The 26,630-nt window shown below is 37.7% G+C and overlaps 10 protein-coding genes across 10 annotated transcripts; 5 read left to right on the forward strand and 5 right to left on the reverse strand.

Annotated features, from left to right (window-relative positions):
* Positions 1-243: 243 nt before the first annotated feature.
* BDF20DRAFT_277734 (uncharacterized protein) lies at positions 244-6,399 on the forward strand. The gene is made up of 11 exons (XM_053075068.1): positions 244-334; positions 426-440; positions 527-604; positions 671-712; positions 783-2,043; positions 2,140-2,172; positions 2,253-2,870; positions 2,944-3,579; positions 3,660-3,942; positions 4,017-5,668; positions 5,744-6,399. Exons 3-11 carry the CDS (start codon positions 596-598, stop codon positions 6,217-6,219), a joined length of 5,010 nt encoding a protein of 1,669 aa, XP_052938969.1. The 5' UTR covers positions 244-334; positions 426-440; positions 527-595; the 3' UTR covers positions 6,220-6,399.
* A 1,813-nt stretch (positions 6,400-8,212) lies between these two features.
* Positions 8,213-9,785, reverse strand: BDF20DRAFT_910191 (uncharacterized protein; the record flags this gene model as incomplete). Its single annotated transcript, XM_053083682.1, has 2 exons — positions 8,213-9,369; positions 9,437-9,785. 2 exons carry the CDS (start codon positions 9,783-9,785, stop codon positions 8,213-8,215), a joined length of 1,506 nt encoding a protein of 501 aa, XP_052938970.1.
* A 1,278-nt stretch (positions 9,786-11,063) lies between these two features.
* On the reverse strand, positions 11,064-12,456 carry BDF20DRAFT_813217 (uncharacterized protein; the record flags this gene model as incomplete). Its single annotated transcript, XM_053076864.1, has 5 exons — positions 11,064-11,429; positions 11,509-11,664; positions 11,733-12,082; positions 12,159-12,225; positions 12,319-12,456. 5 exons carry the CDS (start codon positions 12,454-12,456, stop codon positions 11,064-11,066), a joined length of 1,077 nt encoding a protein of 358 aa, XP_052938971.1.
* A 534-nt stretch (positions 12,457-12,990) lies between these two features.
* On the forward strand, positions 12,991-13,619 carry BDF20DRAFT_851139 (uncharacterized protein). Its single transcript, XM_053080004.1, has one exon. The coding sequence runs from the start codon at positions 13,110-13,112 to the stop codon at positions 13,587-13,589; it is 480 nt and encodes a 159-aa protein (XP_052938972.1). The 5' UTR covers positions 12,991-13,109; the 3' UTR covers positions 13,590-13,619.
* Positions 13,620-14,069: 450 nt separating this feature from the next.
* BDF20DRAFT_851140 (uncharacterized protein) lies at positions 14,070-15,248 on the forward strand. Its single transcript, XM_053080005.1, has 3 exons — positions 14,070-14,519; positions 14,593-14,715; positions 14,790-15,248. The coding sequence occupies exons 1-3, from the start codon at positions 14,342-14,344 to the stop codon at positions 15,134-15,136; spliced, it is 648 nt and encodes a 215-aa protein (XP_052938973.1). The 5' UTR covers positions 14,070-14,341; the 3' UTR covers positions 15,137-15,248.
* Positions 15,249-15,649: 401 nt separating this feature from the next.
* On the forward strand, positions 15,650-16,488 carry BDF20DRAFT_815305 (RGS domain-containing protein; the record flags this gene model as incomplete). Its single annotated transcript, XM_053077070.1, has 2 exons — positions 15,650-16,099; positions 16,183-16,488. The coding sequence occupies 2 exons, from the start codon at positions 15,650-15,652 to the stop codon at positions 16,486-16,488; spliced, it is 756 nt and encodes a 251-aa protein (XP_052938974.1).
* A 1,042-nt stretch (positions 16,489-17,530) lies between these two features.
* On the reverse strand, positions 17,531-18,366 carry BDF20DRAFT_832522 (uncharacterized protein; the record flags this gene model as incomplete). The annotated part of the gene is made up of 5 exons (XM_053078548.1): positions 17,531-17,597; positions 17,704-17,912; positions 17,982-18,080; positions 18,147-18,221; positions 18,292-18,366. The coding sequence occupies 5 exons, from the start codon at positions 18,364-18,366 to the stop codon at positions 17,531-17,533; spliced, it is 525 nt and encodes a 174-aa protein (XP_052938975.1).
* A 205-nt stretch (positions 18,367-18,571) lies between these two features.
* BDF20DRAFT_813725 (N-terminal domain of CBF1 interacting co-repressor CIR-domain-containing protein) lies at positions 18,572-18,980 on the forward strand (the record flags this gene model as incomplete). Its single annotated transcript, XM_053076906.1, has 2 exons — positions 18,572-18,759; positions 18,824-18,980. The coding sequence occupies 2 exons, from the start codon at positions 18,572-18,574 to the stop codon at positions 18,978-18,980; spliced, it is 345 nt and encodes a 114-aa protein (XP_052938976.1).
* A 617-nt stretch (positions 18,981-19,597) lies between these two features.
* On the reverse strand, positions 19,598-21,183 carry BDF20DRAFT_969402 (argininosuccinate lyase). The gene is made up of 2 exons (XM_053085003.1): positions 20,212-21,183; positions 19,598-20,133 (listed from the first exon to the last, which is right to left on the reverse strand). Exons 1-2 carry the CDS (start codon positions 21,139-21,141, stop codon positions 19,654-19,656), a joined length of 1,410 nt encoding a protein of 469 aa, XP_052938977.1. The 5' UTR covers positions 21,142-21,183; the 3' UTR covers positions 19,598-19,653.
* A 317-nt stretch (positions 21,184-21,500) lies between these two features.
* Positions 21,501-26,464, reverse strand: BDF20DRAFT_832525 (uncharacterized protein; the record flags this gene model as incomplete). The annotated part of the gene is made up of 8 exons (XM_053078549.1): positions 21,501-22,987; positions 23,061-23,423; positions 23,505-23,617; positions 23,685-23,743; positions 23,830-23,891; positions 23,966-24,143; positions 24,221-25,162; positions 25,382-26,464. The coding sequence occupies 8 exons, from the start codon at positions 26,462-26,464 to the stop codon at positions 21,501-21,503; spliced, it is 4,287 nt and encodes a 1,428-aa protein (XP_052938978.1).
* Between the last annotated feature and the right edge of the window lie 166 nt (positions 26,465-26,630).

The following is a 26,630-nucleotide window of genomic DNA, read 5'->3' on the forward strand; positions in this document are numbered from 1 at the left end:
CTCAGCCTATCTTCAACTTTGTAACATCTGCAATTCACAGTCAATCGGTTCCAACAATTATACAATCAAACTGGCCCATTCAACAAAAAGAATTTTTATAGATCTGAGACCTTTGGATTTAAGGTACCCACCTGATGCTGAATATTGCACCATACATAGCAAAAGTAAGGAACAACCAAATCTTTCTCGGAACATTCAGTCTCTTACTGGGAACCTTAACAACTAATTGCTTTGTAAAAAAAGTATATACGATCATTACATGCGCGCAATGATACTTTAGAAATCCCTTATACTCAAACTCAATTCGGCGTCGTGTTGATGGTTGACGTAGTTGGTAAATAATATGAAAAAGCAATAATCTCACTTTCTAGCGCCTATATACCTAAATAATTTGCTAACTTGACTATTATAACTGTATATCTTAGGCTTCAGTTCTGTATGTATGCTACATTAATATATATTCAAATTACGATAATTTTGGAAGGCTGAACCATAGTATTTTTTCGCTTTCTTGCATATTCTGTAGCTGACCACCTTAGCAGGCGAAAAGGGCGATTCTGGTGCCGAAGCGATAGCACTGGAAATTGGTTGCTATATGGGAGAGGTACGGTATAAGCGGTATTGTAAGCTTCCTCATTCTTAATAACCAACATATCTAAATAATTATTAGTGTATTGAGATCATCGAACATTTTGGGGGAGATGTCGTCAAAGTGAGTAAATCAGTTGAAGTATTGCTATTCCATTCCATTTGTATTTACAAATATGTCATTATTACAATAGTTTCTCGGAGATGCAGTTTTGGTCAGTTTCCAGCCCAATAATTTTGACGATGACCAAATGGATATCAGCAACGATCCTACAGCCAAAGACAAACTTGCCAGGCAGAAAAATTTATTAGTGAGACGAGCTGTGGAATGTGGTCTACAATTACTAGCTAGACAATCACATTATCGAGTTTATTTAACAGCCGAGGAACGAACAAAGCATAGGTCATCATTGACCGGCGAAATTGACCGAAGAGGATCGGCTGCAAAAAATCAACGTTTTTTTCTATTTGATGGAGGCAGTGCTAATACTGCAGATAGTGAAGCGTCTACCTCGAGAGATAGTCTGCATTTATCACCAGTCCCTGATCTAGACCATAGTTACCCAGAGGAATACTCAACATCATTCAATTTTTGGAACCTTATATCTTTGCTATTCAGTAAAAACAAAAATAACAAAGTGCATACAGCTAGAAGGGCTTGCGGTGACGCGTTAGAATCTTCTGCAAATCAAGAGAAGCCAAACGCCATTGATTTAGATTTGCATATAGCACTTTCATGTGGGGACGTTACCAACATTGTTATAGGGGAAGCCAACGTTTCACTTGAAAGCCATGCAAGACGGAATAGTACTTATATGAAAGAGAGTAATGTGGAAAGTTTGACAATTTATCCTTTGGAATATACTGGACGACTCGAATATGCCATTTGTGGACCTGCCGTCGAATCTTTGGAAGATGCGTTATCGGCAGCCAAAGCGGGCGAAATGAGTATCACACCTGAAGCTTACGAATTATTTCAAAACCAAACAATGAGTTTAGTATGCGAGAAGCGTAACCAGTTTTACGTAGTAAAAAGTTCTGAAACAACAACCATATCAAAACGAGGAGGAGCAATTGGAGGCGTGGCAAGCCGACAATTTCACTCTTCATCCCATCAAAAAACACCATCTATACCCAATGCCACCTATCTGGCCGATCGACCAGGATTAAAAACACGAGCTGCAACACTTAATATTGAACCCTTGATACCACGTACTAGAGAGATGAATTATTGGAAAGCTGAGTCTGATCCAAATCCGAATTATTTTAAATACATCAATCACAGTGCACTTTATCGATTACAACATAGCCCAGATGATAATTTTCCTGCTCAATTTCGTGATGCAACAGTCATGTTTATTAGTCTGGGCAAGTTGAATCCTGCAACACCAGAAGGCTTAAGTATTGCACAGAAAGCTACTTATACAACTATACGAATATTGATAAAATATGAAGGTTAGTTATTCTAGGCAGCTTAAAAATTAAATATCTACTTCGTTACTTACAAAATTATGGAATCAATTGGGAATATTCAATCATTGGTTCTATTAGGAATTCTACAACAATTTGCAGTGGATGATAAAGGTAAAAAAAAAAAATTGATTGAGCTTCGTCGAATCCATTTATGGCCATATTGACCGTTTTTAAATTTCATTTTACTCCAGGCGCTACTTTGCTGGCTGTTTTTGGACTTCCACCACTCTCTCACGAAAGAGAAGCAGTATTTGCAGCAAAAGCTGCTATCGAGCTTCGTGATGACTTCAAGGATTTTTTGGATGATTTTGCTATTTCTTTATCCACAGGTGTCATTTTTAATTCTGTTCTACCTCAAGGCAATCCTTATCGTCGTGATCCTGCCATTGCTGGTGATACGATTATTTTGGCTGTTCGTATGCTCAAATTCCCGTTTTCACAAAAGGGTATTGTTTGTGATTTTGCTACCAAGCAACAAATAGGTCGAACTTGTGAATTTGTAGATTTTGGCGAGAAATTTGTTAAGGGTAAAGTAAAGCCGGTCTCCATCTACGGCATTGTTCGGTTTGCAGCAGTAAAGGCAAAGCGAATTTCTGCTCAAAGCCAGGAAAAAATATCTGATTTTATCGGGTACAAATCGGAAATGGCAGCTGCAACGGACTGCGTCGATGAATGGGGTGAAGTGCCTAATCATCATTTGTTGGTTATTTCTGGTCCGTCGGGTGTTGGTAAAAGTTTCTTCTGCCACGCTCTCAGTAAGAAAATAAGTTCGCGAAGTACCACCTGTTGTTGGTCGTCGTCTACAGAAGGTAAAAGATGATTTGAAGAAAGAAGGACTATCGTGAAGAAACACCAATAACCGTCCTCGTTTCTTTTATATAGTGGAGAAAAGCTCAAAATATTATCTGGTCAAGAATATTTTGATGGCACTTTTTGAAATAGTTGAATCAGATCAGGTTCCGCAAAATGTACGACGAAAAGCACCTCATTTAAGTGGATCAAGTACAGGCATACATTTTCATAGTTCTTCCAATCGGTCCAACTCTACAGCGACAGAAAACTCAACCACTAACTCGTCACAATCTTCCGTTGTACCTTCTCCCACCACTACAACTCGAGATACTATCAGCCATCCTAGTTTTCAAAACACAACGGCTACCGTCGCCACAGGTACTACCACGACTACCACGACTGCAACCTTTGAACATGTACAACAATTCGTATCAAATTCTACCACATCTAGATCCTCGGGAGGCTATCGATCTAACGATCACAGTGATGGTTCGAATGAGTTGGCTGAATTGATCACTCGGTGTTTGAGAAAATGTGGTGAAGAAGAAGGGTTATTGCCTTTGTTCAAAGTAGTGTTCGCAAATTTGGGTGATATCGAGGATAATAGGTACACTCTTCGACTAGACGGTCGTGCCAGAGATATTTTATTGTCGGGTATCATCACGCGTATGATCAAATATGTGTCCGAACACGTTTCACTCGTTTTTATATCAGATGATTGTCAATGTAAGTAAAAAGGATTACGTCGCTTTATGTAGCGACTAATATTACATTTAAACTAATGATCTCTTCTTCATCTTATTTAGGGGCCGATTCTGCGTCCATTCGTCTGTTGCAGCATATTCACGAGCAATGTCAGAGAGTTTTGCTTGTACTCGCTACTCGTCCGGTCAAAGACTATAATGTTACTTTTATTGATGATTTCAAAACAACTGGTGTCTCTGAAGAGATTCAACTAAATGGCTTGGGTGCCAAAGAAATTGGGGAAATTATCCTGCAGACTTTTCAAACAGCCGGTGTAACAAGTGTAAGCCCTGAAATTGTACGAGTGATTCAAAAGCGTACTGCTGGTAATCCACTCTACGTCAAGTAAGTCATCACCTTCATTGCTATTAATGGTTTAGACTACTGGACGGATTGCTAACTGCACCTATTCTTTTCAGAAATATGGCTATCGTGCTTAAAGATTTCAACCACGTTTCTGTGGTCGAAAGTGTACTTGTACCTAGTAGCAATCAATTCGATCTGGAAGACCTATTGGGCAATTTTGACTACAAGCGTATCATCAAAATGCAATTCGATCGGGTTGAAGCTAGTTTTCAAGAATTCTTAACCGTAGCCAGTTGCTTAGATCAGTATTTCACAATAGAAGAGGTGCAAGCTGTTATTAAAGATAACAATTCAGACTTTAAATATGCCGATGATAAAGCTGTTATTGAAAAGATCAAGAAGTACGATGTTTATCACTTTATTCAAAGGGTTGAAGATTACAGTAACACCACTGCAGCGTTTATTAGCAATACAGAAACACCCAGAGAAACGTTTACTTTTACTCATATTACTATCCCACAAAGTATCTACGACATGGTATCTTACGAAAGCCGTATATTACTTCATCGAATGCTTGCTAAATACTACGAAAGTCAATTGACGCGAGAAAATTACACGGATCTACTCGGCAAAGTGACTCGTCATTACTTACAGACAGATTGGCTTGACAAGCAACTGTATTATTTGGAAGCGCTCGCTGATTTAAATATGAGATCCTACTTATTACCGGAAGCAACTGTTAATCTAGAACAAGTTGTAAAAATCCTCAATGAGAACCAAGACCTTGCTGCTCAATTCGGCCGTATCCATCTGAGCGATATCTACCGCCGTCTAGGCATGTGCTTTACGATGCGTACAAAATTGAAAGAAGGTGAAAAGTTCTTGTTTCAAGCGCTAGAGTGTTTAGGAGAACCGTGGCCTCAAAGCGAGCCCGAATTTCTCTACAAGTTTTGGGTCAATCGTCTCACTCAATTCCGTCATCGCAAAATACAAATGCTTCGCAAAGCTGACAAGTACCTTCTAAAAAAAGAAATCAGTAAACGTGTCGTTGAAATTATGGCCCAGCTCTCCAATATCTACTTTTATACAGGAAAGGGCCGTTCCTTTGTATATACTTGCCTTGTCGGGTTGAACGCTTGTGAACGCTTAAATGAAGTAGGCCCTAATTATACCCTGTTCCTAGCACGAAACTCCTTGTTGAGCTGGCTCAACGACGATAAAGAACAAAGTATCTTTTACATTACAAAGGCTTTACGGTATATGGACGAAAAGAATGATGCAGATACGCTGACAATATGTTCTCATTTGTGTTTTGCTGCTGGAAAGTTCAAAAATGCAAGAGATCTGTTGTATCAATCGATCGAAGCGGTGAAAACGCTAGGTGTAATTACAGATTGTCAAGCATTTTATCGGTCAGTTGGCATGGTGATAACAATGCGTATTTTCGAAGGCACTTTGGATAATTCACCTAATGACTTGATTTTGTTGAAGCAAATGGCAAATACAGCGCATAGTAACTGTGATTTTGAAGCAGAGATTTGGTTGAGTGTGTATAATATTGGCAATGCTTTAATTATGGATCGACTACGCGAATGTGAGCCATTCGTCGCGTTGTTAGAAACTCATTTGAAACAGTCAGCTGATTACAACCGAATTGCCATACATGGTACTTTGATCTGTTATTACGCCAGAATCAGGAACTATGAGTTCGCAAGAAGACATACTCGAAGCTTAGTGGCCATTTTACCTTTATTAACAGTTACACGTAAGTTTATTTTTCTTCATCTGAAGACTCTGACTTCTTTTTGTTCTAACGGCAACTCTATTTGTTATATAATAGCCAATATATTTCCTATTTTTGGGCTTATTTTTGCTACCATGGGTATGTACTGTATGATTGAGGATGAACAAGTGGACTTTGTGTCGACAGGCGATTCCAAAAACTACGATCGATTTATACTGGGTGTTTCACGTATCAATCACGCCTTCCAACAAGTGAAGTTCTGGGAATTTACTCAACCTTGTCTCTATCTAGCGAGAGCTTTACCCTATATCAGTACAGGAAGAACTGTAGAAGGTTTCATGGTTTTACAGCACGGTGTGATGGAAATGCGATTCATCCAAGAGATTCGATTCCTGAAAGCATACTACTGGGCAAATCTCGGCAAATACGCGTTTACGCCTAGTGATCGTATTGAATGGACTGAAAGAGCGAAAATGGATTTAGAAAGTCTCAAGATACCAGCACATGTGTATTGTAATCCTGATCCAGCCAATTCGTATTTGCGTAATATCCCTTCTGATGCTATAGTTTAATCATTGTATTATTTCAATCATCCAGCATTCCTAATTTTGTAAATAGCTTCATTTTCACGATTACTTCTACTACTATTACTCTTATTCTCATTTGTTACATCATTATTTTAATTCCATATCCCTTTTTCTGTTTTGTTTTTCAACTTGTATTTTTTTTTATCCATTTTCGTTATATGTAAATTTGTGTATGTGTATGTGTCCTTAATGTTCTTAAAGATTTTCTTCTCATTTTTAGACTATCATCGATCTGTTATGTATCAATAAAGAGGGTTACTCTCCGTTTATAGGGGCTGCTGGAAGTTTTTTAGACGCCAAGAACTCCAGTTAGAAGCAATATATTAGTTCCAGCTTTACTTTACATTAGACTGTATCCATGTGTTGTATTGGAAAATAAAATAAAATAATATAGAATTGCTCATTCGAAGTCGTTATTTGATCTTGCAGACGAACCACCCAATAAACAGAACAAAATCGGTTCGGAAAATGCCTGCCGTTTGGAAAAAATTGCTCACACGTAGTAAAGTACCAACTAATTCTTTGTTCGATTGCTTTTTTTGGTTTCTTCGACGGTATCAACAGTATTAAGTCAAGTAGCAAATTGGTACACATTTATACAAATATATCTAAGCGATAAACTTGCTCTTTTTAATCGACTTACCCACCGAGGCTAAATCAATTAACTTTCCAGATGGATTTCAAAGGAAGTATACCAGGCCCATCGTCTTTGGACCACTTGGATTATATGTCAGAATTGAAGCACCAACTCAGAAACGCTCCAAGGGTAGTCAACGCTGCTTAAAAACATTTTAAAGGCACGGCCGTCTCTACAGAATACAGGCATAATTGTATTTTTATTTTTTTTTTTTGCATACTTTCACGATGATTTTTAAAAGCAGAAGAAACCAACGGCATACTAGAGAGCAGGCTTAGTAACAGATATTGCTGAATAGTATGGATAAAGCGGCACCCAAATTGCGTTGAATAACTTCACAAACAAGCTTTCTACGCGTATAGATCACAGTAGATATATATTTTTTGTTAAAAGACTAGATTTTATTGACAGAGAGGCCGAGAGAGCTGGCGTCTTTCATGCAGCATTTCATTGACAAGTTATACTTTTTTGGCACTGTTAAGTTCATCGAAAATTAGGGTTCTGCAGGTTTCCCGACCCAAATTAGGGCATTCATTTCTTTTTTCTTCAAATTCCGTCTCTGCCCATCAAAGAAGCATTGTTCGAAAGGCAGACTGTAGACGCTGTATAACACCATGTGTGCTCGATACGACATTATAATAGATGTATACAACGGAATTGTCATATAGAAATCTTAATACGGAAAGCCAATACTTGGCGAAATCGGGCAGATAACAGTGCGTCATGCACACCGCGTGGCAATCAGCGGGTGTGGAAATTGTGTGCACTGGTGCGTGCTTGGGCCACATGAACTGTTGGAAAAATAAAAATAAAAACTCCACCCAATCCGTCTCTTCATCAATCATTAACCAATACCAGCATAATTGCATCTAATTACTGAATTTTTCAATAAGAGAAAGGCAAAGGAAGGGCTTACCAATGTCATTTAGAAAAGCAGATGGCTCATCCATAACTATACGGCTGACCTTTCCCGATCATAAAAAAAAAGGAAAAAATTTTCAGAGGCCACAAAAACAACTATGCCGTAGCCGTTGAAACCCAACAAAAAAAAAGCCTAATGAGAAAGAAAATATCCATAGTCAGCAGAGAAAATGAAAAAGTTACTAACAACGGTACTGTCAGGATTTATTCGGATATCATTTTTCAATGAGTATCACATATGTGATGAGAATTTTCTTCTCTTATTCTTCTGTTATAAGGATAGCTCTTTTCGTTTTTGTAAAAGTGGAATGTGATATAAAATGATATGTATAATATAGGATAAACATAGGGATATTGGATAATTCTCTGGGTCATAATTGTAATATTGTCATCATAGTGATAGGTACTCGTATGAAGAGCCTATTGCCAAAATCTACAATGCTTTTTATCGCTAATACTGCTACTGCTGCTTGCACTGGAACTGTTTAAATGATCGAATTTTCTTTTCAATGAGTAATAACGTACAGGCGAAATTTGAGTGATGGGAGTTTGAGGAGTAGGTGATGATGATAATGAACGGAGAGAAGAGAGAGAGTGATTGGGTATGATAGACAATGGTGAACATTGAGAACATGAACAATAATTATTGCATACAGTAGTGGTGACAGTTGTTGTCGTAGTAGTAGTAGCAGCGGCAGCAGCAGCAACAGGCGGTGTGGATGCAGCCATTGAAGTTGTAGCTGTATTTATAGTGGATAAGGATAAAGGAGAGGAATAGTAAAAAACTGTAGCTGGTTTATCAGTTGAAATGTTTATATTTGTAATAGGTGATATTGAGGAAGAATAAGAGTGAACTAATGTTGGTGTTGATGGTTCACTTGTACTGTTGGTATTGGTATTGATACTTGGGTATGCCATATTTAGGGTAGGGGTAATTGGAGTAATAGAAGTAGAATCAGTGAAAGTAGTTGCTGTTGCCATGATATCATTGTTTGGACATGGCGCAAAAGATAAACAAGTCGAAAGATCAAGAACTGAAATTGGTATATTATGCATTCTTGCTTGCGTTCTAAGATGTAACAGTCGATGCCAACGATCAAAAATAGGTAGGTCAATATAGAGTCTGTAATCCAATAAAGACAAGAAATAACGTTCGGCTGTGTTAATCTCGTTCACGGATAATCCTGCAATTTTTGCCCAGGCTGAATTACGATATGTTTTATCTTGAACGAATTTGGAAGCAACCACAAGACTTGCAAGAAACATACGTCTTCCACAACTGATGTAAGCATTGCATTGCCAGTCGCAATCATGGCTCCTTTTCTTTTGTTGTTGTTGTTGTTGCTGCTGCTGCTGCTGCAAATGTTGTACAATAATAGGTCTTGAACGAAATAAATAAAATAATGCAGTTTGTAAAGTGGAGTAAGTCGTTCGAGATCGCTTGAGGACCTCTTGTATAAAAGTCCGCAATGGCACAACCGGCGATATTCGGGAATCTTTCTGCGTCGATAAAGTGGTTGTAGATAGGGTTGCAGTTTTTGGGTACCAAATAGACTCGATTACTACTGCATTAATATCTTTTAAGAGACCATATTTAGTATACTCAATTAATAGAGACGCTTCAACAATTGCCTACCAACTTACCAACCAACGCTTCTACATAAGCTAATCTATTCGTACTCACGAGTTGATTCGGACGAAGTGGTGGAGGTGGTGGAGTCATTGGCTCCGTTGTTGCGACTGTTTGTTGCTGCTGTTGTGCCTGGTATATTTTCTTGTTGTAATTATTGTACATTGAATTATATAGGAAGTATTGTTCATTTTGGTTGCTATGGTGGTTGCTATAGTAATGTTGGTGATATCTTTTTTTGCTTAATGCATAAAGGTTCGGATCGGTGTTGGCTGTTGCTGGAGTTGCCATGGTAACGTAATTGGTATCCATGATATGGGGTTGTTGTAGATGAGTCGTAACATCAGTGTAAGTTTGATTCATTAGCAAATGTCTCGATAGTTGACGTTAAATAAGAAAATAAATAAGTTTCTCCAACTGAAAACCCCGAGAAGGAAGAAAATCCAAAAGAAAAAAAGTCGAAAGGAAGAAGAATGGAAAAAGTAAGTAGAAGAAAAGAAAAAGGTTAAAATAATAGAAAAGGAAAAAAGATTATAAAAAGAAACGAGGAAGGGGGAAGGGGTTTCAAAATATAGAGGGGCAAGCTGCAAAAACTCATGCTGGTGTGGTTTAATGGCGTGTGTATGTGTGTGCCGTATGTGTGTGTATCCAGGAAGGCGTGTTTCGGGTTGGAGAAAAATGCGTGTTTTTCTTCTACGGAGTGTGTGGGTGAAAAAAGAAAAAAAGCGTGGTGACACTAAAAATTTTTTCAAATCCGTTTAGAGTCGGGGAATAAAAAGGAAGTGAGACAATTTTCAGCCCACATACAGAATTACATAAAAGAGTATGCTAGTACATGACACTGTTCATCATTTAAACTGTATTAGAAATAGCAAGCACACTTATTCTGAAAAAAAAGCAAGCTTATTTTTGATCTTCAAATCCCCTTTTCCGGATTTTTTATATCCCCTTTGAATCTATTTAAGATTCGGTTAGGAGTATATTGCGTTTAACCCAGTGTAATTTTCAAACACAAAAAGAACATGTGAGGTAGAACAACTGTATTTATCATAACATTATTATGTGCGTGGCTATTATATTCTATCATATTTCTATACAATGCACTCTCAAATGTATTATTTTTATTGAGAAATAAAAATGGTAATTTGTAACAACTCACGTGTGTTTAAATTCGTATTTGAATGCTAAAAAAGGCGGTTTATTTTTGGGCTGGCATTCACAAATATTCCAGATACACGGCTTCTTTCACTTATTCTAATAACATAATGACATATAAGCATGGGATAAACATGAGGGAATAACATAAACAAAGAAAAGAAAAAGGTTATCTTTCATCTGTTATAATTTTTGTTCTTTCTATTTAAAGTGACAGGAAAAATAGTATGTATTTCTGAAAATATAGATAGATATATCTGTTGTTTATTTTTTTTAAGTTGGACATTATATCATAAAAATTAACTAATAAACGCGTAAAAATTGATATAATTGATGCACTTGCCTTTAGAGTGTTTATATCAGAAGTTTATACAATCAGAATAATAAAACTGTTCTTTCTTTAAAAAAGAGCGTCGTGTAAGTTTGTGAGCGGAACAGCGATGATTTAACGCCAGTCATTTTTTCTTTTTTACAAATAACAAATGGTTAATCATAACGGCGGCTTCTTACTGGTGAGCGAGAACGGGATCTACGATCATCATAGTAATCGCGACGAGATGTTCTTCTACTGTAACGATCTAATTCACCGGAGAAATCATCATCAGTTGAGGTATGTGTTTGAGCAGCCGGGGCTGGTGGGGGTGGCAAATCCTTACGATCACGACTACGGTGATAATGTTGACGCTGGTCATATCTACTACCGCCTTCCCTGCTATATCCTCTGTTATCATTACTGTAACGTCGATAATCTCTATGCCTACCTCCATCACGGCGATCATAATCATAACGTTGACGTGAATAAGATTGATTATCTCTGCCGTCTCTATGACTATGGCTTGATTGGCGACTTTGCTGTAATATTACAAAGAAATCAGTCTCAAATTCATTACTACTCCAAAGATCTTTAAAGTCCTGACACAAATATACTTACTCTCATTTTTTCAATGGTTTCCCGGATTTTCAGATAGCCTTGATGTTGTTTACCTTGATAATGAGCCTCTAATCTATCAGAAGAATCGTTGGTTACCAAAAAAGCGCCACAAACATCGCATACCTCCATTCTTTTTTCTCGGATATTATCAGCGTTCTACGATAAAATCAAATTGTGAGCTATTGAACTACAACCAAGTAGGGTAGCCAACGTGAAATATTTACCTCTTTGAACTGTTCTAATTCTTCCTGCAGCTTATCTACTTGAGCTTGTAAATCAGTGGCTTCCTGAACACGGCCTTCTTCGCCTGCCTCTTCCACTTTTTGTAATAGTTCCTTAATCTTGACATCCAACAATACCATCTTTTCTTCTCGTTCTTCTTTACGTAATTCCGCAGCTTTATCATCTGCTTGTATGTTTAAGCGACCCATGCCTTGGCGAATTTTTCGAGATAGATCGGAAATGAGTTTGTTGAGATAGTCATAAAAGTCTTCTTCGTAAGGATAATTGTGTTTATCAGGAGACTTTTGATAACGTTCCTTCAAACGATCATTATGAATTTTATCACAGCCGCCTATAGATGTGCGCATGTTAGATGCAGTTCAATAAAGTATACTATGACCATCACATGTCAAAAACAATAACTTTACCGAGATCGGACTTGGTGTTGGTAAATAATTGAGAAGGACAAAAGGCAACAAGATAATGCTTACACACCTGTACATGTATAAGACAATATAAAATGGTTCATAGCTAAGGTTAGCAAAGGCACATTATTATTACTGGCATTCACATAGTAGACTAACTTACACTGTCATCCCAAAAGTCTTTGTTGTCAACGTCTACATATTGAGACATGAGCTCTTCCAGCATCGCCTTTTGATAGTCTTTAATAAATAGGACATTTAGTATGCTATTGTAGTAAAGAATAGGATAATAGTTTATCATTACCCATTTCGCCGTTTAAGTATGAAAAAAGTGTAAAAGAGGGAATTGATATCTTTTTCTTTTCGTTTGCTACGGCCTCAAAATGACGCGGAATAAATCACTTTTTTATTTTGTAAGCCAATCAAAATTTTCTGAAAAATTCGTTCTTCTTCGATGTTGAAGCCCTTATTAACGCGATCTGGCCGGTAACTTAAATGACCTTTTCATATGAAGCCTTTTTGACACTCTACAGAATTTGTATGCTCAAATCGCGGCTTAATATGCCTAGGATAACATTTAGCAGACTTACATCCATATAAATGTTTGGTACGACTTATTCAAGCGATTGCATGAGTAGCGTGCCTAGGAGGTGGTTACCTATTCTATTCACGATCATTGATCATAAAAACTTCAATATGTCTTTAGTCAATAAAGCTAGTGAACGGTATGCATACTAATATACTGATCGAGTCCGGTTCATCTCACTTTATAACTCAGTGGTAAAAATTCAGAAACATGACAGCATTATTGCATAATATGCAAGGATTTGCGTATAAAATGTTAGAGGGTTAGGCGACAATGGTTGCTGCTTTCTTTTTGTTAATACTGTATTTTGTGTACAATCTACAGCCACTCTAAATCTCACGTTTCCAAATCAGCTTATATCGTACATAATGAAAAAAACCTACAGAATAGGATTAGGAAATACATTAGCCATCGGCTTTATCGCAGGTGCTGTTGGTGTAGGCGTAATGACATTCTCTGAAAAAATAGAACAATTCTTCACAGGCAGACCCAACTCTTACGTCCCTGCTCATACATTGGAACGCATTTTACGCTTACCTTATAGGCCAGATTCAGAGAGAGTGTGTCTGAATCTTGGTATGCATTATGGTCAAGGCGCTGCTGCTGGTTGTATAAGAGCTCTTATGGCAACATATGGCGTGATAGGTCCATTCTCTTCCTTCATTTTCACATTCATTCGCTTAGCAATTGACCAAACATTGGAGAATGCCACTGGCGTCGGTGCTCCACCTTGGACGTGGCCTTTTAAAGAGCAAGTGATTGATATTTTGCACAAGTTTGTTTATGCCTTCACTACAGGAGCTATTGCTGACTATATAATTACTAAAAAGTTTATCAAATACGATTAATAAAGTACTGTTACAAAATTTATTCCAAACAGAATTGTAAAAAAGAGGTAGGGATGGTAGAAATGGTAGAAGTAGCTACTCTTCTTTCTTTTTTCGAATGAAATGTTTCCAATTTACATTTGAAGAGATACTTTACATTTATCTACATCATTCCCTTTGTTCTTCAATTTCACATTTTGGCTGCTTCTTTTTAACTCGGGTGTGCAGCTTTCCGATTTTGTTATATACCCAACATGTATTCAGCAAAAAATGGTTTTCGACAGACGATTCTTTGTAACGATCTGTTCTAAACCATGACTAAATACTGTGAGAGAGGAAATTAAGCGTAAGTGGTTACTACGAGGTAGCTTATTCTTCGAATTTTAAAAGATGGTTTCGTTAGGTATACTTTCTAACTCGGAAGTTCCGCGATCATATGCAGTTTTTCTTTTATTTTTATTTTTATTATTATTTTTTTTCTTTTTCTTTTTCTTTTGAAATAGCAAAACAATCAGAAAGCATGAAACATCAACAACGTTTATAAAATCAAATTTTGAAAATACCAGAGCTACATTATTGAACAATTTTGAAACTGCTTCTGGCGATCTATAGTGGGTCAAGCCAATAAATCTTTTAGAGTCTGAGTTTTATTACTGCCATGTTGCTTTTGTGTGTTTTGAACTGTTGCCTGATGTGGGGAAGCTTCTTCCCAGTCGGCTTTTATCCATTGTCAACAGATAAAAGCATATTTTAAAGCATATTTTGGAAAAATAATGCTACTTCTACAGAGACAAATAAATAGATCCGCACTATGCTGTCACTACCTTCTGCAAACTGCAAAGTATTCGACAGTGCCAAAAGTTGCGGCGGGAAGCTTCACAAGTAATAAACTGATCAACTCATCACGGAATGACGATTTCAATAATGTTCAAAGAACACTAGTATATATAGGTTGGCTATAAAAATATATAAATCTTACAACTATACTTAACTAATTTTGACAATTTTCATTGACTGTACTAAGGGCCTTTGTCTGAGACGCTAAAAAGATATAAACTGACAGCTTCTTTTTTTGGCATCTGTGGCTGTATTGCTGTGCCTGCATTATTATTTTCAGGGCATGCACCACCACTCAGTATAGCACTTGGTAATAATAAAAAAAAAAACTCTCCAAAGGTACTGTAAAATTGATGGTAGTTACATACTTTTATATTTTAATAGCCGGTGTGTCAGCTGTTGCTCCTTCCTTGTTTGTCCATTTCTATACGAAAGGCTACGTGACAAAATTGATCGTTTATGATGATATCAAAAATGTCGAAAAGGAAAGGAAACAACCAAAAACGATAAAAGACAAATTCATCAGTTTGGAGACGATATCCTTTCTTGGCAGGTCAAAGCAGGAGACCATGTGGTTATCACAGCTTGCATATGTATCTAGTGTAAAAGCGCTTATTTGGAAACAGAAAGTTGGGGCAAGACACACCTTCACATTAGAGAGACCGGTCATGGAAGCAGATGCTTACCTAAGAGCTCTAGTGAAACGAGTGCAAAGTCGAGAGGTAGCCTGAAAACCTGTACATGTACAGATCCTAACCTTATTTCACAGTTCATTTTAATTTTAAAATTCATGGTGGTGCAAACCAATGACTCTTAATAAAATGATTTGGATGCCACTATTGCTGTAAAATCTTTTCTCTTCTCTTTCCCTGCTGTAACTTTTTTCTCGAATCGTCCCTATTTTGGTTGCGTCCTTTATGCTTCAGATATCTTCCAAAAGCACTTCCGATAGAGCCAGTGATATAACGATAAAATGTAAACCTTCTCGTTTAAACCTTTCCACTTCCAAGTTAGCATATAAGAATGATAGCAGTAGGGTCGCTTCCAATGAATCGATAGCGTCTTCAACATCGCCGGCAGCAGGGCTTTTGTCACCTCGTTCGCCTAAATCAATAACAAAAACACGACGGTCTTCAGTTACAACAGACCATCATTTAAACGCACCACAAAGTTTTGTGGTCCAACAACAAGATTTTCGATCAAAATCTCAACGTAATAGCATGGTACATGTAACACCACAGCAAATGCCTTCCTCTCCAACAGCTACTTTGTCCGAAAAATTAGAGACCTTTAATTTTAATTACAAGCATAAAAATCATTCTTCTTCTTCTTCAAATACAATAGAAAATAGCGGGAGTAGTAATCGTAGTAACGCTACAGATAGTCGTAGTACCCGATCTTCTTCCTCCAAAAGCTCTTCAGAGTCTGTTACAGAAAATTTCATCATCAATCCTTTAGCTATACAAGCCATTAATAGTTTAAATGGACATTCGTCTTCTACAGTGCACAAAAATAAATCAACACGTTCAGCCAAAAAATTAGACCAGTTTTTTGTAAAACATCAGCAATCGACAAAGGAAATACTATGTTTAGAAGAAATTAAAAAAAGAGGTTTAAAAGCCATATTAGAATCAAAAGCACCTTTGTGTTATTTTTTGTACCATTCTTTAGAAGAATACAACAGTGAGAATTTGGTAAGCAATAACATTTTTTTGAATAGTTTCTTATCAGAAAACTGAGGTGCTTTTATCAATGTGACATTACAATATATAATTAGTTTTTCTACTTAGAATTACGACAGTATGAATTGTTTACTTACTCTTCTTTGGGTCAACAAACGGCTACAGCAAAACATATATTCGATACATATTTGACAAATAACAGCTTCTTAGAAGTGAATTTGGACGACGATATTCGCGTTACCATATTTAAATTGATCGAAAAGCGACAGCCAACTCTTTGCTTTGATACTGCGAAGGGTGCCATTTTTAATTTGTTAGAGTCAAGTTACATGCGATTTCAGAATACAGAAACATTTCAAGAAATGCTACATTATTGCTGCTGTGGTAAAATTAGTTCGTAATCAATCTGCTAACGTAAAACAAGATTATAACATGAGCATTATTCTCTGTTGCTTCATATAGACTGCGAAACAGCGGTAACAACGGCCTCCACATCCTCATCTTCTTCGTACTGTAGTGGCAGTAGTAATCATCATCATCACCATCATCGCCATCCTAACGAGAATAAGGCGGTAAAGGTTGCAATAAAAAAGCTGAAAAGTTACATAGAATTTGAGCATCGACGTATTTTTGCAGAGAAAGCGGTTTTGACCATGCCAGCCATCAGAAAGACAATGCTAAAGAGACATGAGCTGTTGAAATCGATGATAGTCGAGTTTTGTAAAAGCTTCATGGGAACAGAAATCTCAATAAAATGAATCAGGCATGTGGTCCCCGTTAAGAAATCAATGCCTCTTGTATCCTCTGTCTCATGTATTTTCATGCCAAAGAAAGGTAACTTTACCATAGACTTGCTCTCAAGAAAAAGGTCACATTCAGGCGCATATCACTAGCCCCATACGATGCGTATTGATCAACATGTTGACTTATCGGATAATTCTTCCTTTTTGGATGTTATGATGATCTCTACATTCATTTTCTCTCCTCTCTCTGTCATTTTTGAGCATATAACCTTACAATAAATATTCAGTAATGTTTGGAAAACATTAAATACTATATGGCCACAATAGATAATGCTGGATATATTGAACCGCTCATTACAAATATTGTATTTGATGAAGATGGACTGATTGTTTTGCTTTTTTAAAAATGACACAGAAAATGTGCGCTTTTTAACAGTTATCCTAAAAATGAGAAAAGCAGAAGAAGATGGAGCCTGATACGAAACATAAAGAAAGCTTTTAATACATTTTAAGAAGATTATGCGTGATGACAGATAACAATATGATGTATGTCTATAAGGCAATTAATGGTAACTATTTCAAAAATTGAAATTGCTTTCGCTACCAACGCAAACAGCGGGGTATTGAACAGAATATTGTAAACAATTGAACGGATTGCCTCCAAGAAAAAAAAAAGGACAGCAATACTGTAATGCAAGTATCATTGGAGGCGAATATCGAAGCTATGGATGTACTTTTGTTGTCCGGTCTCAGGGATAAGAATATATCTTTTTCATAATGTTTGAAAAAACAAAAAGAAAGATGGGTGAATTCTAGCATCTGTAAATAGCTGTGGTCCAGCACATGCGCGCGGTCTGTATTTATGCTTGTTACTCCTCAGTTAAAGGAAACAGTTCGTTTGTGTCAAAAATATCAACATGATTAGGTGGTGGAAAGTAAGGTTGTAATGGCACGCCATGCTGCTGTTGACGACGGCTCGATTGAAGTGAATACGTTGTTGTACTAGCTGAAACTGCTTTTTCTATTGAATCCAAGTTTTCAGCTACTGCATTATACGTTTCTTTAACTTTATTAATAATGCCCTACAAAAGGTGGATGTTATAATGATATTTGTCTTCTTGGGCTTCTTCTCCAAAAGTAATATTCTATACCTCTATGCGATCAATTTGATCAAAGACTGCTTCAAGCTGGTCTTGTTTTTCAATCAAAGCTTTTAATAGTTCGCTCAACTTCTCGTCTTTTTTGACAACCTGTAGCGTAACAAAACCTCAGTTACGTATTGACTCTTTTGCCGTCTATTTTAAATAGTAATTTACTACCTCATCTGTTTGTCGTTTTTTAACTTCAACTCTGTCGGAAAAGCCTTCAATCTTCTTGTTGATTGAGGCAACCTATGATTGACAATTTAGAAAGGAGGATGAACTGACTATATACTGATATGACAGGCTATTTAGAACCTACTGCTGTCGAGAAAACTGTATCTACAGAAAGACGATTGGCCAATTCCGCTGAAGATTCGCTGACAAGCGAATCCATTTCTATGTCTATTATTGCTTATTATAGAGCAGGAAAAAAGTTGAATTATTTCTTTAAAATTGCTGATGTGCAGAAAGCAAAAAAAAAGCAGACAACCAATCAAATGCTAGGCTTTCATTTATTAACACGTTTTAAGATTGCTTCACCGTTCATATTGTAACTTTCGTTTCTCTAACTCGCAGATTAACGTATAAGCAAGGGATAGATGGGTTCTTCAGATCTTAATTTAAAGAAATCGTGGCATCCCGCTACGTTCAAGAATCAGGAAAGAGTATGGAAAGAAGAACAGAAGAAAAAGGAAGAGGATCGTAAGATCGAGCAAATGAGGAAGGAGTTAGCTGAAGAGAAGCAGTTACAAGAATTGCAACGAATGCAGGAAGAAGCAGGCACAAAGTAAGAACAGTATCAATTCTGTAAGGTTCCTTTGAAATGACATAACCGCCTAACCTCTTTGTAGGAAACGATCAAATAAGTTAGATTGGATGTATGCTTCACCCAACGCTAATTTGAGTGGAAATGCAAACAATAGTATGGAGGAGTTTCTCCTCGGAAAAAAGAATGTAGATGATCTATTGCGTCAGAAGCAAAAAGAACAAGTGGTAACCAGTGATTGAAAGATAATCATTATTATAACGGAGTTATTAACAATAAGTTTCATTACCTTAGCAAGCAGCCACAGCAGCTGAAGAAGCACGATTTACTTTATCCAACTCAAATGCTAATACGGAGCGAGATATTCAAGCTAAAATTCGTGAAGATCCGCTGCTTATGATTAAAAAACGAGAGCAAATGGCATTAAAAGCAATTGTAGAAAATCCACTAAAATTGAAAGAACTCAAGAAAAAAGACAAGAAGGATAAAAAGGATAAAACGAAGAAAAGCAGCAATGGTAACAGTAGTTCGGAACATAAACATCGACACCATCATCATAGTCCCAGCAGTAGAAACAGGGATCGTAGCAAAGACCATCATCGAAGCCGCTCAAGTCGATACGATCACGATACAAGTAGACATTATAGTCCTGAGTCACGATCAAGGCGTAGAAGTCGTAGTAGAGATGATTCTTATGATAGAAAGAGACGAAGACGAAGCAGATCACCACGTCGCTATTAATAGCAAAAACAATCTTAGTAAATGAGAGCACTGGTGCATTAGCGCTGTTTAAGTTTTATTGTCGTTTATGTACAAATGGAGGTTCATTAAAGAAAGGTGAATAATACAGGATTTTTTTGTTATGCTTTCTGAGGGAGTAATTTTACAGCACTTTGTGGTTCACATGCTCAATGTTTAATGATGTTTGGTAGATGAGAGCCAGGTCTTTAAGAGTTGAATCTGCTTCAATACGGAAGATTTTGCTGTACCGCCGGGTGTATCACGATTTTCGATTGAGGTCTCAAAGTTCCAAACGGACTTCACATCTTCTTCGAAAGACGAATGAATTGATTTGAGATCGTCAAGTGTAAGTTCGCTTATAGAAGAGTTTTGATCTTCTGCCATTTTTACAGCAGCACCAGAGATATGATGCGTTTCACGGAATGGCACACCCTTTCTAACTAGATATTCTGCCAGATCCGTTGCCAACAAGTCTGCACTTAAACTAGCACGCATCTTTTCTGGGAAAATTTGCATGGTATTGACAACACCAGCTGTGATTTGCAATGAGCCCGACAAAATGTGTGCAGCATCAAACATAGGCACTTTGTCTTCTTGCAGATCTTTGTTGTAAGTGCTGGGAAGCTTTGAATACATACACATAAACCCAGTCATCTAGTAGTTATCCAAAGTTGTTTTTCAGTAAAATGATAACAAGTAAACCTTCTTTGCCATATCTGATAAAATACTTACATCACCAAAAACAGTTCCGCATTTACCACGCAATAATTCTAAGCTATCAGGGTTTTTCTTTTGAGGCATCAAACTAGACCCTGTACTGTATGCATCTGCCAATTTGACAAATCCAAACTCACTTGTAGAATAGATAATCAAATCTTCAGAGAGACGAGAGATATGAACCATGGTCATGTTGGCCCAGAACAAAAACTCTGCAATGAAATCACGATCGCTCACCGCATACATCGAATTATGAATAATATCGCGGAATCCTAATTCTTTCGCCAAAAATTCACGGTCTATTTTGAAAGCATGACCTGCTAAAGCACCACAACCCAATGGTAAGACGTTCAAACGATCAAGTAACTGCTCTAACCTTTGGGCATCTGATTGCAAGGACCAAGCATAGGAACATAAGAAGTGAGACCATCGGATGGGTTGTGCTCGTTGTAAATGGGTATAACCAGGCATAATCACGTCTATTTCCTTTTCGGCACGAGCTATTACAACAGCAATTAATTCCTTCAGATGGGCCAACAATTGAGTGGCGGTTTCACGCAACCAAAGTCGCATATCCGTGGCTACTTGATCATTTCGAGAACGACCTGTATGCAACTTTCCAGCAATATGGGTGCCGATGATCTCTCCTAGACGACGTTCGTTGGCTGTATGTATATCTTCATCACCAGGCTGTATCTTGAATTGTCCCTGAGACCACTCTTCCATGACTTGAGTTAAACCACGAACCAGTTCGTCACGTTCATGTTCAGTGAGAATGTTATTCTTGGCAAGAGCTTTGGCATAAGCAATAGATCCAATGCAGTCGGCTTCATACATGCACTTGTCGAATTTGATAGAAGCATTAAATTCGTCCATGAGAGGATCCACAGCTCCAGAAAATCGACCTCCCCAAAGCTTTTTCGGTGTGTTGGTATTGTTGGTCATAGTACTATCTTTTAATTTTTAGAGAAGAAAGTGCAAAAGAAGATGCTTTTCGATATTGAAAAAACGAGTCTACTTAAACTCGGTTTTTATCCAAAATTTCGACAGATGACTCACATTTCATAACAGGTTTGTAACTCAATTTTTTCAAACTCCTCATAATGTGGGGTAAAGAAGGAACGAAAGATAGCAGAAAAAAATTTATCACAAAGATACGACTTGATAAACATATAAATACAAAGTAGATTAATAAACGTATAGTACAAGCAAACGAAATTCTAAAGATCTATCTACAGAAATAAAATAATGTTATATAGCTTAAAGAGAGCGAAAGAGAAAATTAAGAGAAGGTGCTCTTCTATTTACGTAAAAATCACCATAGGAGTTACTGTTTCACGGAAGACGGATCCTAGCATGTTTTCGTTTTTCAGGTATTCTAAAGGGAATTGAACAAGATGCCCGCGAATTTTAAATAATTTTTGTCGAATATCACGCCCATGTAACTCGGTATCAGCAATATGGCCATGAGGAACTATGGTAGGGTCTGGTAAAAATTTACGATGTTGTTCAAAAGTGTGAACAGTATCATCTGGAACACAGCGAAACAGTTCTCTATAAATAAGTGTATTACTCTTTGCTGTTCCATCCCAAATGGTGTTGAAAAAGTGAGAGTCCAATGGGTCTAAAGCTTTTGCTGCCATGAGTTGCACATGCCCTTCAGCACCGTTGTTGACATTACCAAAGTCATCTTCATGGTCATTTTTACTTTTGTTGACATGGATAGGATAGTGGGTGCCTGATCTCCGTTGGTGTTCTAATACTTTGTTAGGTCCTAATGATTCAACTGCACGAATTTCCTCTTCTGTTACTTTCTCATTGGTATGATGCGTTTCAATTGGTTTATCAACGTCAATGTTAGGCTTCAACCGTGCTTTGTCCTCGATAAGGTCTTCCCAATTGTCAAAATCCAAAAGGCCTAAATGCTCTTTAAATAGTTGCATACGTAGAGACAAGGCGAATTTAGCTGCTTTAAATTCTTTACCATTCATGTAAGAAGGCACCATATCAGTATCTTCAATTATCATAGCAATCTCTGAATCACGATTGCCAAGCATGGATCGGTCATTGATATTAGCTGAGCCAACAATTACTATACGATCGTCAACAATCATGATTTTATCATGTATATAGACCAAGTCGCACACATAATATTCCTTATCATCATCGTCCCCAATCGATTTTTCAGAAGGTGCTTTGACTGAAGGTTGCGAAGCGGCTGAATGGGTATCGTTTAAAGAGCTATCATGTAATTTTGTTGATGAGTTGGTATTACAACCGCTATTGTTGCTATCGGGGCTATTATCGTTGTGCTGATTTATCCACTGGGTAGGGTTCAGTTTGGTAGTTGCAGATGCGCCTCCTTCACCTATTCCTCCAGCGGCAGCAGCGGCAGCCACACCAGCAATCATAGACGAGGAAGCTCGACTCGTTGTTCTCGGAACAGTGGTTGGTTTATCACTACCTGAAGTCATTGACTTTTTCCGAGGGATCAATTTATCCCAATTACGCAAACTGTACCAATGAATGTAGTCGGAAGCTTTAATTCCGGCTTCTTGCAACTTCTCTATGATAGACCTACCACCACGACAAATAGTCATATATTGAAAGTGCATTACATTTCGAGCTGCTGCTGCGTCTTTCGAAGCCAAATCACCTTCAAATGCTGGAATCAACGGCATGAGCACTATAACTTTGAAATTTTCTCCTTTTTCATGTGCTTTCTTGATACGTTCCACGATCGCCTGTGCAAGTTTGTTACGCAGCAATCTGTCTTGGCCTGTTGCACTAACTATGGATGGAGAGGGTATGAATATACAGTTATCAAACTAAGAAAAAGAATTCATCGAGGCCCATAAACTTACTGAAGAATTGATTTTCAATGTAAATGAAATGCTTTGCTTTTGTTATGCATTCCATATAAGCGTTGTAAATTGAATGCTCGCGTTCGATGCCTGAGCTCCACTGTGCTGAACTACGTAGAATTTGCACACGACAAGTGCCTTTGAATGCAGACTCATCACGGGCAGCTACATACTCACCCTTAGGCATCAAAAATGGGACTGAAGGTCGATGCATACCTTTACTTGCTTTTAAGAAATTCCAACGCTGAATGAAGTGCCGAGCTACATCTCTAGCAACTGGTCCTACCATACCAACATTCATATCATGCCACGGTAAGCGTGGTGTTACGTTTCTATCAATGAGGGTCAGGTCATATTGAGCAACTATAAAACAACATGTTAGATTTAAATGCTAAGAACGCATAAACAGTATAAAGCATAGGCATGAATGCTTCTATGTCTTACCGCTGATAAAGTCTTTAACGCGAGGGTTTGAGTAATCTTGACCTGGAAACACTTCATCCGTATGTCCTTCTGCAGGATAATCAGTTAAGCGATGCTTTTGTGAATCATAACGACTATAAGTGGATGTGAGAAAAAAATATGAGGCTTTCGCTGTTTGTTGGTTCTTTGATATGGACGTACCCCCAGCAAAGATCAAGGCCGCCAAGGAAAGCTAATCGATTATCTACCACCACAATTTTCTATTTAAAAATTCATACTACAAGGTTTAGCATACATAAATCAAACTTTGAGCTAAAATCCGAATTTCTGGAATGAAAGTTTATACCTCATGATGTGACCAAAAGAGGACATTATTGTCAATTGAACGATGATCTGGATGTCGTACAACTATAAAATCAAAGAGTAAGTTGCGTTGATCTACATATGTTATGTAGATCGTTTTCAATAAACTGGTATCTTACCGACAATATTTTTATGCAGGCTTTGAAGCCAAGACTTTGTGTGGGCAGAATTTATACTAAGTGCAACCGACATTTCTTTGTAAATGATAATATAGACTTTTACACCTTCTTCTGCTTTACGTTGCAATAATCGATCCAATCTAAACTCCTGGTTCTTTTCTGGTGGTCTGCGTAAATACTAGATTAGATAGAGCATATAGTCAGCGTTAAAATTACATAAGAATTCGTACACCTTTATCAGCTTGACATTGTTACCAACTCAGGTGATAGCCACCAATCACAGATATAAATTTCAGATTTTGCTGACAAAATAGCTTCGCCGATCGCATTAAAATGATCTTCACCATCAATAAACCATCTAATTTTTGAATTATGCCTTACAGGAGCAAAGGAGCCGAAACGGTGATTTTTAAGCCAAGGACTGTTGTTCAAAACGCGCTGTATACTTTCCATCCACTCCTCCACCTCTCTTCGTCCACCCTTGATTTCGATACGTCTGAATCGATTTGCTAATGTAATGTGATTATGGTATTTGCCCAGAAGTCCTGGCTTCTTATTCTGCACAACTAACGATTTATCAAATAGAAACACATCATTGACTGTTGTTGATGCTATATCCGATATAAAGGCAATATAAGAATCACGCAATAGCACCCATTGTGTGTTCCAAAAGTGAGGCTTTAAAACATGGCATAACCGTGGCACGACAAAATTGACCTTGTTTTCTAAAAACCCTTCCTTGCCTTTCCATCCCATATCCTCAACAATACTGACAGCGGATATTTCCAAGAATTCACAAAGATCGTAGTTGGGCATCATGTGTGATCTGAGCAAGAGTTGACGTAGATATTTTGTTAATGCTTTTCGACGTCGTAAGGCCACTTCGTATTTCTCTCTTTCTAAGTCAGAATCTCTCTTTTCACCGGCATGGGCTGCTGTGGTAGTAACATCAGCATGGTTTTGCTGAAGGATCGAGCCTTTGGCACTTGTTAGCCAAGCTTGTAGCTGATTTGGAAAATTAGGTGGACTTGGTACGGTATCTCTAAGCCTGGATTTGAATTTAAGCGTATAATGGAGACTGACAAAATCGGCAATGGTGCGCTTGATCACCCATTTTATATCGCCATACTGTAATTCGATACGAAAAACCCATTGATTTATACCCTGGGTGAGTAATTCCGAATCTGTAACTGCCAACTATTTCAAATACGGATGTATCAATGAGATTTTTGTTACTGGCGTTGAGAATAGAACAATGATGTAATCGTACCTTTAGAAATGGAAGTAAAACAGCTGGCTGATAGAGACGTAAGCAATTTATCAAAAAGAGAGTAGTTTGTTCGTTAATTGGAAAAGATCCTCGCGATACAAAAGAGTCGCCTTTTCTATCTTTCTATTCTAATAGTAATTTCTTACCCAAGGTTTTTCATGTTGGTCTTCGCCAAAAGCAATGAATATCGGATCAAATAATGGTGGGTAAAAAGGAATCAGTGCTGAAGATGATACTGTGGGCTGTTCAATTTGATGAGGTAACGTATGAAGATTAGCAATTAACCGAACTTTGTCTAACGTCTTTCCCCAATGCTTTTTGGCTGCTCTCAAACTGCTTCCTCTTGTTGGTGGTTGTGGTCTATTTTCAATATTTGAGGCAGGTAGAACAGCTTGATCTTCTTCATTTACTACATCTGTAGATGGCGCTGTAGTATCATGAAGATGAACTTCACTTTCTCTCCTTTTCCGTAATTCGTTTAATTTTTTCTTGAGTAGTTTCGATTTGCTTTTATCGCCTCTTTCTTCAACGTTAGTAGCTGCCACGGTGGCAGGTTCCAGTGTAGGTGTGGCAGGACCGGAGCTCTCAGCAGTTGAAATTGTTTCATTTAAATTTGGCGAAGAAGTTTCAAAGGGTTTGGTGAAATAACTTGGTTCCTCCTGCTGTTGGTCTGTTGGTTCTCCTATGTCATCCTGCTGAGTTGTCCTGGTTGTCTGTTGATGCAAATCAGATGTGTCTGGTAAAATATCGTCTTCATTTTCCATACCGTAAGGCTGAGTCGTCATCTCGTACGATTCACCGCTTGTCTTGCTACCAGCATTGACAAGCTTTTGTCGAAGACGGCGTCGAAAATCATGCAAACGACTATCATTGTCGAATTGACTAGTATCGTCTGTAGCTGATTCATACGCATCAGAGTCTTCGTCTTCACTACTACTTCTTACCCTACTATGACGGTTATGTCGATGATGACCGTGTACACTAGGTAAACGATTCAATACTTTCTTCCACTGCTGTTTAGGATCAAAATCGGTTGGGTTATGCTGTTGATGCTGTTGGGAGAATGGCCGACGGCTATATTTTACAGAGCCGGGCGACTTGCGGCCATTCGATGAGGAGGAAGCATCGTAATCGCCCTTTTGCGTGGTGATTCCTGGATTAGGATCGAGCTTCTGCTGTCGTGCTCTTTCAGCAAAATACTCTTGTGAATCAGCAATGGGGTTCGACATGAATCGTCCAAATGTCGCTTATTGAAAAAAACTGAACGTGGGCTTCCGTCTGCAAACGGTCTCTGAAAAGGACGATAAACAAAAGAGATGGATGAAATGTAGAGTAATGAAAATAACAGGTTTTTTACAATAAAAATGACATTTAAAAAAAAAAAAAGTAAACAAA

This window comes from Mycotypha africana (assembly GCF_025528875.1).
Source record: "Mycotypha africana strain NRRL 2978 chromosome Unknown BDF20scaffold_2, whole genome shotgun sequence".
NCBI lineage: Eukaryota > Fungi > Mucoromycota > Mucoromycetes > Mucorales > Mycotyphaceae > Mycotypha > Mycotypha africana.

Bases quoted from the DNA above. Each gene is read 5' to 3' on its own strand.
- BDF20DRAFT_277734 (XM_053075068.1), top strand. The intron at 2,044-2,139 runs GTTAGTTATTCT...TGGTTCTATTAG, and splicing joins AATATTGATAAAATATGAAG to GAATTCTACAACAATTTGCA. The intron at 3,580-3,659 runs GTAAGTAAAAAG...CATCTTATTTAG, and splicing joins TATATCAGATGATTGTCAAT to GGGCCGATTCTGCGTCCATT.
- BDF20DRAFT_851139 (XM_053080004.1), top strand. From the start codon at position 13,110: ATGAAAAAAACCTACAGAATAGGATTAGGAAATACATTAGCCATCGGC.
- BDF20DRAFT_851140 (XM_053080005.1), top strand. From the start codon at position 14,342: ATGCTACTTCTACAGAGACAAATAAATAGATCCGCACTATGCTGTCAC. The intron at 14,520-14,592 runs GTTGGCTATAAA...GACTGTACTAAG, and splicing joins AAGAACACTAGTATATATAG to GGCCTTTGTCTGAGACGCTA. The intron at 14,716-14,789 runs GTAATAATAAAA...ATATTTTAATAG, and splicing joins ACCACTCAGTATAGCACTTG to CCGGTGTGTCAGCTGTTGCT.
- BDF20DRAFT_969402 (XM_053085003.1), bottom strand. From the start codon at position 21,141: ATGACCAACAATACCAACACACCGAAAAAGCTTTGGGGAGGTCGATTT. The intron at 20,134-20,211 runs GTAAGTATTTTA...GATAACTACTAG, and splicing joins GCGGAACTGTTTTTGGTGAT to ATGACTGGGTTTATGTGTAT.